Raw genomic sequence first — 12,237 nt, 5'->3', positions numbered from 1 at the left:
GAGGTGGGAGGATCATGAAGTCAAGAGATCGAGACCATCTTGGTCAACGTGGTGAAACCCTGTCTCTACTAAAAATACAAAAATTAGCTGGGCGCGGTGGCACGTGCCTGTGGTCCCAGCTGCCCAGGAGGCTGAGGCAGGAGAATCACTTGAACCCAGGAGGCGGAGGTTGCAGTGAGCCAAGATCACACCATTGCACTCCAGCCTGGGTGACAGAGCAAGACTCCATCTCAAAAAAAAAAAAAAAAAAAAAAAGCTACATCTACTGTGCCTGCATTCTATGAGTGGAACAACAGAGTCTGGATGACAGCACATTTGTTTACAGCATAGGTTAGTGAATATTGTAAGCCCACTGTTGAGACCTACTGCTCAGAAAAAAAAAGAATCCTTTCAAAATATTATCACTCCTTGACAGTACACTTGGTTACCCAAGAGTTCTGATGGAGATGTACAAGAAAATTCATGTTGTTTTCATTCCTGCTAACACAACATTCATTCTGCAGCCCATGGACCAAGGAGTAGTTTCAACTTTCAAGTCTCATTATTTAAGAAATACATTTTGTGGCCGGGCATGGTGGCTCATACCTGTAATCCCACCACTTTGGGAAGCCAAGGCGGGCAGATCACGAGGTCAGGAGTTCAAGACCAGCCTGACCAACATGGTGAAACCCTGTCTCTAAAAACACAAAAATTAGCTGGGCATGGTGGTGCGCACCTGTAATCCCAGCTACTCAGGAAGCTGAGGCAGGAGAATGGCTTGAACCTGGGAGGTGGAGGTTGCAGTGAGCCGAGATCGTGCCACTGCACTCCAGCAGTAGGTGACAGAGCAAGAGTCCATCTCAAAAAAAAAAAGACATTTTGTAAAGCTGTAGCTGCCAGAGATAGTGATTCCTCTGATGGATCTGGGTACAGTCAATTGAGAGCCTTCTGGAAAAGATTCACCATTCTAGCTTCTATTAAGAACATTTGTGATTCATGGGAGGAGGTCAGAATATCAATAAGAACAAGAGTTTGGAAGAAATTGATTCCAGCACTCATGGATGAACGTCTTTGAGGGATTCAAGATTCAGTAAAGGAAGTAAACTGCAGATGTGGTAGAAATAGCAAAAGAACCAGAATTAGAAGTGGAGCCTGAAGATGTGGCTGAATTGCTGCAATCTCATGATCAAACATTAGGAGATGAGGAGTTATTTCTTATGGATGAGCAAAGAATGTGGTTTCTTGAGATGGAATGTACTCCTGGTGAAGGTGCTGTAAACATTGTTGAAATGACAACAAAGAATTTTGAATATTGCATAAACTTAGTTGATAAAACAGTGGGAAGGTTTGAAAGGATTGACTAATTTTGAAAGAAGTTCTACTGTGGGTAAAATGCTGTCAAACAACATTACATGCTACAGATAAATCTTTCAGGAAAGGACGGGTCAATCAATGCAGCAAACTACATCATTGTCTTATTTTAAGAAATTACCACAACCACCTTGATCTTTAGCAATCATCACTCTGATCAGTCAGCAGCCATCAACATGGAGGCAAGACCCTCCACCAGCAAAATAGTTGCAACTTGCTAAAAACTCAGATGATTATTAGCATTTTTAGCAATAAAGCATGTTTTAATTAAGGTACTTACAATGTCTTTTTAGACATAATGCTTTTGCACACTTAGACTGCAGCATAGTGTAAACATAACTATTATATCCACTGTGAAACAAAAAAAATGTGTGATTCACCTAATTACACTGTTCACTTCATTGGGGTGGTCTGTAACCAAACCCACAATATCTTCAAGGTATGCCTGTATTCCATGACCTTTTGGTCTAGGACCATGTAAGATAAAGTGACTAACAATAATTATAAGAGTGAATGGCAGATGAAGAAATTCTTTTAAATTATCTTTTTGGTGATAAGTTACTCTACATTCAGATTGTTCTTCAGTCTTTTTACTGTTTACCAGTAAACTTTATCTCTGGAAAATCTGATTAGTATATGTGTGTGCATGTGTGTATGTGATATCATTTGAAGAATGATTATTTGCTTTACCAGAAAATTATTCACTTTATTAAGGGATTCATTGAAAAGGTAAATAACCCATGTCTTCATTTAAAAATAGATTTCATTAACAGAAATTATATTCCCATATAACTTTAAGACATCTACTGCATAAAATGACATACAGCTTCAAAATAATATACATCTGCCAAAGTAAACATCAGGATTTTGGCTGCTAACTCAGTAGCATACTTTGATTACTTTTTGCCCCAGCCCCCACAAAAATACTTCTAAACACTAAGATCAAGTAAAGAGGAATGTGGGCAGGGTTGATGTATAAGAAACACTTGAATCAGTCATTCACAGGCAGAAGTAAGGGGAATAGATAAGACAGAAGATGCAGTAATGTTTTCATCTCTCTTATCCTATTCTTTGCTATTCCACTCTCAGTGCTGTTTTTAACCATTTTTTCTAAATGCTATTACATGAATATAGCCTCCCTCTTTGTCAGTTCTATTACAAGGCACTTTTTATTAGATATGTAGTCTTTTGGGAAAACAAATGACACATTTTAGCAATTTGATCTTTCTCATATGATTTATAGTCTCATTCTTGATTCTTAAAGTTTCTAATCTTTTTCACCACTTTTGCTATTTTCACTCCTTTAAAATTTGCTACAGTTCATTGTTTAAAACAAGTGATAAGTCAAGGATATTCAGGGTAGTATTTTCATTGGATGATCCCCTGCCTTTTAGTCACTTCACAATGAATAACATCATTGACAAATGGCATTTGTGGAAGAAACATAAGAAAAATGAAAAATAGGTATTTTCTGCTCTGTACAAGGATAAAAGAGATAGCTAGAGTAGGGTTCAGATTATTGGAAGAATTAATCTCTAATATAGTAAGAAAGAATTAACTATTCATTTTTATTTAAGCTGACCTTTGATTACCTACTATTATAACAAATATTATGCCGTGCTTTTACTGTCCTGAAATAAATTCTACAGATAACATAATCTACCTACTTAGGAGATTGTTAAATCTTTGTATTGCTCTAGTTAACATGTAGAAGGAATAAAAGTAATTCATAATAAAATAATATGGATTTCAATATTTAAAGTGCTCAGGCAAACCTACATGAGAAGACATAATAAAGTAGTCAGGTACTTGGTCCTATGCATGGAATCATCATGAATTTGACAGCTACAGATGCGGGCTGATACAGGTATGCTTATTGGCAACTCAAGTACCATTGGCATGGTGCCATCAGTTATGATATTTTTTTCATAGAGTAAACCACTCTTGGTAAGACTCTGAAAAACATAAAATGCACAACGCTTTCGATTTACATGGTAGTGGTATTCCTGGAAAATTCAGTATATATTAAAATCATGCAAATAGTATTTTAAGATTATCTGTAAAACATATTTAAATTCTAATCCATATAACTATAAACAGGTTTTCAACTACATGAATAGCTGCTGAACATTTGAAAATCATGTGGGATGCAGAACAATTCTGTACTGCCTTGCAAATTCCAGGATATCCACTATCCCTGACCTTCTCCCAATAAATGCCAATAACACCTTCCAATCATCTTGACCACTGAAAATATCCCTGCAAATTTCCAAAATGCCTCCAGAGGCCATTATCATCTCCATTAAGAACCACTGATTGAAACTGAGCAAAGGTATTTTTTTGTAATGAAGTGCTGTGATCCTTTACATTTTACTTTTATACTGAATTGATGTTATAGACTAGGAAACTGAATTCACTCCAAAGGTGATTTATCCAGTTAGACCAAGCCTGCCACTCCTAAATGATACCAAAATCATTCCTTGAGAACTTGGCAGATATTTAATGTGGAAAAACCTTTTACTCCTTATATTTTGTGAACCTCTCTAAATTAGGAAAATTATGGGTTTGAAAAGTGGAGACTTTTGATAAGGGTAAAGTGGTGGTAGTGGAAAGACTAGACCTTGACCATAAAACCATGTTTTTCTCCTTCAAATAACAAGGTTAGTGCTAAATAAACTAGTTTCCCTGTGATTTCTACATCATTGCATTTTATTAATAAATGGCTGCTTTTTTGATTGACCTAAACTTCTACCTTTTATATCCTTTTATGAACAAATAATGTAATGGTCTAGTGTTTCTGTACTGATGGAATAAAAAGCACCCCACTTAATGTCCCCTAAAGTGATGTATTTTTTAAGTACTAGAAACCTGCTCTCAAAAGTTTCCATTCACTGAACATTGTCATGGATAGAGTTTCATATTCATCTGTAAATATTTTCACTGAACTTTGGACCTAAATTTTTGAAAATGGTCTCCAAACATATTCTTAAAATGTATATATGCAGTCCCAGATAGACATGTAATTATTCAACCTCCAAATGGTATTTTAAAAATCATTAAAAATCTACTTCCAAAAATTTAGAAAAGACATTTTTATATTACATATTCATGTTATCATTCCTTAGTTTAGGGAGAATTATCTCCCTTCCACCCCATTCTCTGTAATTCAGTTGCTAACCTACCTTATTACCTTTACTCCTAGCAATTTCCCTTCCTCTGTCAGAAGCACACATTCTCATTATTTATACTCTTAAATTACAAGAGTAAATGTTGAGAGCCAGTGCAAGTATTCAGTTATCTCAGGGACTCTGGTTTTTCAGTCCAGGACTAATCAAGCAGAGAGTCATCAAAAGCTAAAACTAAAAAGCTTTTGTAGTGATTTTATCACCAGGGAAATCTGTTCATCCTTCAGAAGGATTGTTACCAGTAAAGAAGAAATAAAGGAGTTAAAATTGCTTCAGACCGTTGACTCCTTAGGTCTCTCTAGATTCATAGATTGAATTGGTTTCAGGGAGTGGGAGGAATTATGAGGGGAATTCCCTGAGAAAGCTTACAAATTGATCATAGCCTTAGTAACACTAGTAGGTGTAAGTGTGATCACTATGGAGGAAATGCCAAATGTGGCTGGAAGCTTGGGAAATGGTTAGGAAAAGAGACAATTAACACCTTTTTTTTTTTTTTTTTTTGGCTTATTGTATTTGGGGGTGGGTGTTGCCATGTAGTATGCATCTGAGAATGGTCTTTCAAAATGAATTACAATTGATTTTAAAATGTCTTACCATTATAAGTGCAACTGTTTAGTTATTACTGAAGTGAAACTAGGGTCGCAAACACTATAGAATAGAGACACACATTTGATAACCCTATCCAGAAACTGGTCCTCCTAGATCTACTCACAAATATCATTTAAACAGGTATGTCTGAGCATATGTAGAACTGCTCACTTAGGTTTGGAAAATATAAATGCCTCCAAATTCAAAAGAATCCTTTAAGATTGTCATTTGAATAAATCAGTAAAAATATAATAATATCTAGATGTTACGTATTATAACACCTATTGATGCAAGCAGGCATATATATATAATTTTCCCCCAAGAATTCTATGAAGAATTGTCAAAATCCACCTAGCACTTTAGGATTTAACAAGATAAACCCACACTCATCCCTCCTTCCTACTGAGTAACAATGAATTTTGCCCAAAATGAGTAAGCAAATAAAATGACCTCATTTTTAGTCTGAATACACTAGCGTTGGGGGATATGACTTTAATACTGGGTCTTAGTTTCAAATTCAGGTTCATGAGGCCAATCTGCAGAGGAAAGGAGGATAGAGAGAATCCTTGGGAGGGCACCGATAAAGAGAGAGGGGTTCTCTAGTAGGGCCAGCTCCCACAGCTAAGTCAGGCACAGACTGTAGCTTTCTGCTCTCTGGCCGACAGCAGCCATAGCATCCTTATTGTTGTAACTCCTAGATTGTGATACTGTCACAAAACTGTTGCTAGGCAACAAATGTGGTTACCAGGTCTCAGCGAATAGCTGAAGGGGAAAGCAAAGTGTTGCACCATTGTAGAGTAACCATAGCAATGACCTACTATTACAGACTAAAGAATTATCATTAACAATGTTAAAGTATCAGACTGAGGCCCTGAATCCGGAGACTTCCAAGCGGTATCTCTCTGCATAATTGAGTGATCTAGGAAGAGATTTCAACTGTTTAAAAGCTATTCACTCATTATTTCTGTGGAAGTCTTTGTAATTAATTTTTAATTTTAAAAAGTGCTCATTTATGAAGCCACTGGTAAAATGCTACATAAGCCATCACAGGGAGTCAAAAATAGATAAATGTATTTCCTCATCTGTTCTTATGCCTGCATCCGTGTTATCCGCTGCCTGTGTTAAACTGAAGGTCGATTTGATTTGAAAACATGCTGTACATTAGTATTACATCGAAACCACACAGAGAAGCTGTAGTAAAATAAAATAACCCCATAAATTGACAACTAACCTGCATTTTCTAAGTTGAATTCCTCCTGACAAAATGGGAGGCCTAGATGCTCTTTTAGTAGTCACTGCTTTGAAACCTTTTTTTTTAGCTGTTCTAAATTTGCCCCTTAAAATCTGTAAAAATGTCGCCCGCCAGGACACTTCAAGGCATAATCCCTTTTGAATGTGGTCCTTCATTAAACGTCCCGTATGATTTGGTCCCAGTGACCTAGCTGAGGTAATCGTGTCTAACAGCACAGCTTCCGGGAGAGGCAAGAAAAATCCTTCCCCCTTCCCCTCCACACCACCCCCTTGGGAAGCAAGGAAACAGGCGCTGTGGGGTGAATGGCAGCCGATCTCGCACGCAGGGGAAACCAATCCCCGCGCGCGCCGAGTCTCGGGAGTGGGTGGTTTCCCGGAGGGAGAGGGAGTGGCCCTTCCCGCCCAGCGCTTCCATTGGCCCGGAGAGGCGGAGGCCTCGGGCGGCTAGCCGCGCCTCGGGCGACCCCGGGACAGATCCGGGCCGCGTCCCCGCGTTGGGAGAGGGATGGGGACTCAGGCCAGAGACGCCTAGACTCCGCGGATAGCGAAGTCTGAGATCCTCTGAGCCAGGGGGCAAGTGACCCCGCAGCCCTAGTTGTGCCCTGAGAGTCTGCTGACCCGCGCCCGCGAGGGGGCGGGGGTCCTGGCTAAGGGGCGGGGCGCGGGCGGCTGAGGCGGGGCGCAGGCGGGGCGCAGGCGGGAGGGGCGGGGCGGGGCGGGGCGGGGCGGGGTGGTCGGGAGCCGGGGCTCGGCCTGGCCCTCGCCGCCGTCACCGCGCTCGGCCCCGTGTGGCCACCTGGTAACCGGATGTGTGGTTCTTTGCAGGCACCGACCGTCACGAGCTAACTTCCTGGAAGAGCTTCGCGTCTATTTTCAAATTCTTTACCGAAGCCTCAGAGGCCAAGACCAGCTCCCTGAAGCCGGCTGTGACGCGCCGCTCGCATCGCATCAAGCACGAAGAGCTGTAAGAGGAGCGAGCGCGACGGAGGAGGCCGCCCTGGCGCACGCACCCGCACGCCTCCTCACTGCTTGTGTCGTCGAGCGGACTCCCAGCCCCTCATTAGATTGTTTTCTTCCCAGAGCACAGGGTCGTGATATATACATCTAAATAGCGTTTTGCATTATTTCTAGATGAGTGCAACTGTCAAAGCAATATGGGTTCACTGGTCGTGCTTCCTGCGGGCTGAGCGCGGGCTGAGCGCTGCCAGTCAGCGCTCAGATTAAGGCTGACAGCGCCCTGCCTGGCGCTGCCGGCGAGGCTCTAATTGCCCCGACGGAGACCGCGCGGGCGCTGCGGGTCGGGCGGCGTCGGCGCGGTCCTAGCGCCCGCCGTAGCGCAGCAGCTGCTGCTTCCCTCTTCTTAATCATGTCCATCTTTTCCCGCTCTCAACTGGAGCAAACTTCTATTCCAGACTTCAGATTTCCATTTTAACTAGGTTTTTTCCTGAGGGCATCTTATTACCCACCTCTTTTTTTTTTTTTTTTTTTTTTTTTTTTTAGGAAGTTCCACACACACACCCCAAAGCCGATTTCAAATTCAGAACCTGAATGCCATGATGTACCATGTAGTTTGGGGAGTGCAAATTGTTCTCTCCCTGTTTTCATTTCGGGACCAGAAAAAAAAAACTTTGCATAAAAATCTATAAAGTACTGAATCCGCATTACTGCTGAAAATCCTTTTGCCGGCTGATTGTGAGAGTTTACACAAGTCTCTGATTTCAGAAGAGACTGTTAAAACCAAAACAATGATGGGCAGCTCTTTTAAGTGTAGCTGTGAAAGGTCCCATTTTCAATGGAATTTCCAACTGTTATCACTGGGATTGACTTTACTTTTTAAACGCATAATGTGTACTGAGTGGCATTTTAATTTAGATATAACACACTTAAGTTTTGCTTTTTAAATCTCTCTGTGGAGAAAGATTGTTGTTGTTAATCCTTTCCAGAATGATCTATTCTGAGCTTTCCTGGAGTTAGGCCCTTCTAGGGAGAGAATTTTTTTATTGTCATCAGGAAACTAAACCTATGTGCTCTGCAGCCTTTTTCTTCTGAAAGGCTAAGTGGGGCTAAAATTATCCTTTTAGTTTTCTGCTTTAACAAGAAGAGAATGACTCGGTGTGAAAGAATTTCTTCTCTCAGTCTAATGGTATAATTTTTAGCACTCCGCTTCCTCTGTAGGGTTTAGCCCTACAGTTTGAACAATTAAATATTTTAATCCAGCTAAGATGTGGCCAACACTGTGAAGTACAGGAAATGTTAAGGTTTTACTGACTTAGATTAAAATATTAAAATTTCACATTATATTTTAATTACTTGACAAGTTTAATTACCTAGTAAAGATTGTTTCTAATAGAGGAGAACATGAATTTAATAGTTTTCATCCTTTTTTAAAGTGTGTGCAACAATTAATATGCCTGCCTTATTTGAGGACATGATAAAATGTACCCAAAATGACTTCGAACTGTCTAATGCCTCAGAAAAGTAACTTAAAATCAACCACTTCATGCTTAAATGTTTTTATACTATGAACCGATTTCAACAAGTTTTAAAGCTGTTCATATCTCATTGCTGTGTTTGACATACAAGTACATTCATTAGTTCTATAGTCTTAATGATGACAAATTAAAGATTTTTTTTAGTGGTCAGGTATGCATATATTTTGGTGTTACTTAAGCAAAATCAACTATATAGGAGGAAAAATCAAAATGGCCTTTTATTCAGCTACTGCATGGCTTAAAATGAGTAAACCCCAACAACATCAAGCACATTTGTCTGTGATATTGACCCCTTTAATCCAATCGTTACTATTTTAGAAGTAGTGGTGAACTGTGTAAAATAATGGTATCTTCAGCAGTGTTCCGGAATCTTACTTAAGGGACAAACATTCCTTCCAATGAGAGATTCAAGAATTGATGTGAATTGAATATATTTTTCAAGGTATTATAAACTGTGTCGTGTTTTCAGTATATGAAAATGTTGACAGGAAACAATTTTATAGCATTTATAAAAAACCAACACTTGTGCAATGCTAAATTTGCGACGCTTCTGCACCTGAATTAGAGCAAAATAAATATGCTCAGTTTATAAACCAAATCACTGCTATTCCTTCTCTCAAATCATCTCTCCTCTTTTTAAACCTTTACTTATAGCTAGAATAAATCACTATTTAATTGCCTCTAATACTTTAAAACTACTGGATGGTTAGGCCTTGTTTAACTATTTATGGAGAGCTATTTGCAAACTTAAGTTGTGTAAATGTAATTTCTACTTGTGAATCTGAGCTGTAGCAGCCCAGAGGGAGCTAGGCAAACTATTCCAGACCACCAACTGATAAGTGATCAGATTCTTTGTAATGTAGGATTTTTTAATCTGTTGATTATGGGTTTGTTGATATAAATGTAATAATGTTCACCTCGATTTTCCTGGAATAACAACCAGCAGTTGGTAGTAGCCCACCTGCATGAGGGCGGCCAGTGTTAACAATATTTTTGCTCTGATCTTCTTCTTCCCCATTTTTGTTTCCTCAAACAGGTTTTTAGGAGAGTGGAGATTTAAAGTCAGGATGTGGGCTTTTTATTTTAATTATATACTTAATTCTTAGAACAAGTAGAATGGGAAAGGAGTGACTGATAAATCTAAGATTCAAAATAGTCCTATCAAAACTTAAAGGCCAGATTATTGCTTTGGAGCTTTCTGTAGGTACTAGCCATCCAGTCGTTAAATGTTTTCATGGATATTTGAAAAGAAGACCATGTACTTGTAATAACTGTTCTTTTCTCGAGTTTCTGCCTTGTGCTTTGACCTGGATTGCATTATTATTGTTTATGCGAAGTAAAAAACAAGGAAAGCACAAGCTTTTCCTGTATATTATATTTCCATTTCCCTTTTAAAATAAAAACAATTTTCCCAACAACAGCGGTGTCATTATTCTTGCTCAGAAGAATTCTTGCTTATTCACCAATTGCATAGAGATTTTTTAAAGCAAAAACATAAAAGGAAGGATGAGACAGAATCCATCAATATTTTAAACCTTCTGGCTACTTTTTATTTCTGTTAGTATTGCTGTAAAGTAATATCCTAACTTCAGTTGAGTCACTATTTGACTTACACCTTTTACAAAGCTAACATTTCTAAGACAGTTGTTTTTAATATCTAAAATATCTCCTTAGCAAGGAAATCTGAACAACCTATCATTAAACTGTTGTTTTATAAAATAAACTTGAATATGCCATAAATAAACATGTTTTCCAAGAGGAGTCTGGTGAGTTTAAGTTGCCTCCAAGTTCGTGTATATAGGTTCTTGATGTACTGTGTTCGATCTGAAAATAACTTACATTTCTTTTACAGCTTTCTTAAAACCTTTAGTCCCTTTTAGAGATATGCTAACTATATTATCCGTGCTAATAAGTTAGATTTTGTTTCTCTGGATTATCTGCGGTTCAGTCCAAACACATGTATGTCTCTTGTTATAATCATATTTTTTACTGTAAACTGAAAGGTTGCTGTTGGTGTCTGTAATCCTAATTCATTTAAGAAAGAGTACTACTACAGAAAGTGTAAAAATTTTTCAAAAACTTTCCACATGCCTCTGTGGAGAAAAAAAAATGTCTTTAAATAAATGTGAGACACTCATCTTTGAAATATGGGTGGCAAAAAGGGGGATGATGGTGGTGGTTATTTTATTATTACTTATTAGTGGCCGTAATAATATAAAATAAAAGACTCCAGGAGGTACTCCCTTTCAAAAATTGAATACTTTCCTTCCTTCCTTATATAGAATGACTGAGTGGGAGTCTCTTGAATTGTTCGTCTTCCTTTTATCTAATATTCTATTAATCTCCAAAAAGATCAGTTTGAGTCTGGGAAAGGGTTTTTAATCAACACTTCACAGAGCTTAAAGCTACCCTACCTAAAGCGTCAGCTTTGTTAGGCGGTTTTAGATTTAAAGCATTGCAACTGTCATGCACTGTACTAAAAGTAAAGAAAGAATGTACACCAAGTGGAAGATGTTGAAAAGAGGGGAATAGCACAAAGTCGATTAACGGAGATTGGAGAATAGAAGTAGCCATCAAAGCATTCCAGCATTTATCTCAAAATCTATGTAAGGTTTTTTTTTAAAAAGCAACAATGATAGTTTTAAACCACACACTTAGGAGGGATGAATGTTGATTTAATTGATTCATTTGGATCGATGTTTTTAAAGTTTCACACCACTGATCTTTCATGTAGTGATGTCTTTAGCAGTCAGTAGTCTGACATGAGCCTTCTCAGATTTCATCAGTGGGACTCTCCATGACGTCTAAAATTATGCAACAGCCTGTGCAATGGTAACTTTAGAATTGGGAGACCTTGATGCCAAAGAGCGTGATTAAATTGAAGAACTCTTGTTAATTCCCAGCACAAAGGTTTTAGAGAAGTAGTAACTGTAAAATGAATCACAAAGGTTAAAATCACCAAATATTAAATAGTTGGCTTTAATTGCTAGATAGGAGAAAGTCATCCTGAAAGTTTGACCATGAAGTGGGTACCACACAGTGACCACTATTTTCCCCTGGAGTATAAAAAGCTTGAAAGTGGAAATTTGACTTAGTCCATGAGGCCTTCTAAGCAACTTTTCCCAGTCCTTCGCCTTGAGATTTGTGAAAAACCTTTCACTATATCCTTTATATTGTTGGAGTTGAGTTCTGTTTGAAACAGACATGAAACATGTTTCTAGAAAGATCTAGAGAAGTCCTACATCTTTCCTTTTAGATCATTCATCTTTTTCTTCCTTGGCTATTACCTCGGGTAATATGGAGAACTGTCATAGGTAAAATAATGTTGAACTGTACTTTGTGGCCAGCCTGCAATACCAATACAAAGAATC

The 12,237-nt window shown here is 38.5% G+C and overlaps 1 protein-coding gene across 9 annotated transcripts in view; it reads left to right on the top strand.

The window, feature by feature from the left end:
* The window catches only part of ARB2A (ARB2 cotranscriptional regulator A), a 500,239-nt gene extending 489,212 nt beyond the window's left edge, over positions 1-11,027 (top strand). For all 9 annotated transcript variants that reach the window (XM_054489438.2, XM_063665013.1, XM_063665003.1 and 6 more), the window contains one exon: positions 7,200-11,027. In XM_054489438.2, the coding sequence (XP_054345413.1) occupies positions 7,200-7,342 (143 nt within the window). In that variant the 3' untranslated portion in view covers positions 7,343-11,027. The remainder of the gene's footprint in view (positions 1-7,199) is intronic.
* The last annotated feature ends 1,210 nt before the right edge of the window (positions 11,028-12,237 follow it).

This window comes from Pongo pygmaeus, chromosome 4 (assembly GCF_028885625.2).
Source record: "Pongo pygmaeus isolate AG05252 chromosome 4, NHGRI_mPonPyg2-v2.0_pri, whole genome shotgun sequence".
Classification (NCBI taxonomy): Eukaryota; Metazoa; Chordata; class Mammalia; order Primates; family Hominidae; genus Pongo; species Pongo pygmaeus.
Note: the sequence above shows the minus strand (reverse complement) of the source record. Positions and strands in the feature narration are given on the sequence as shown.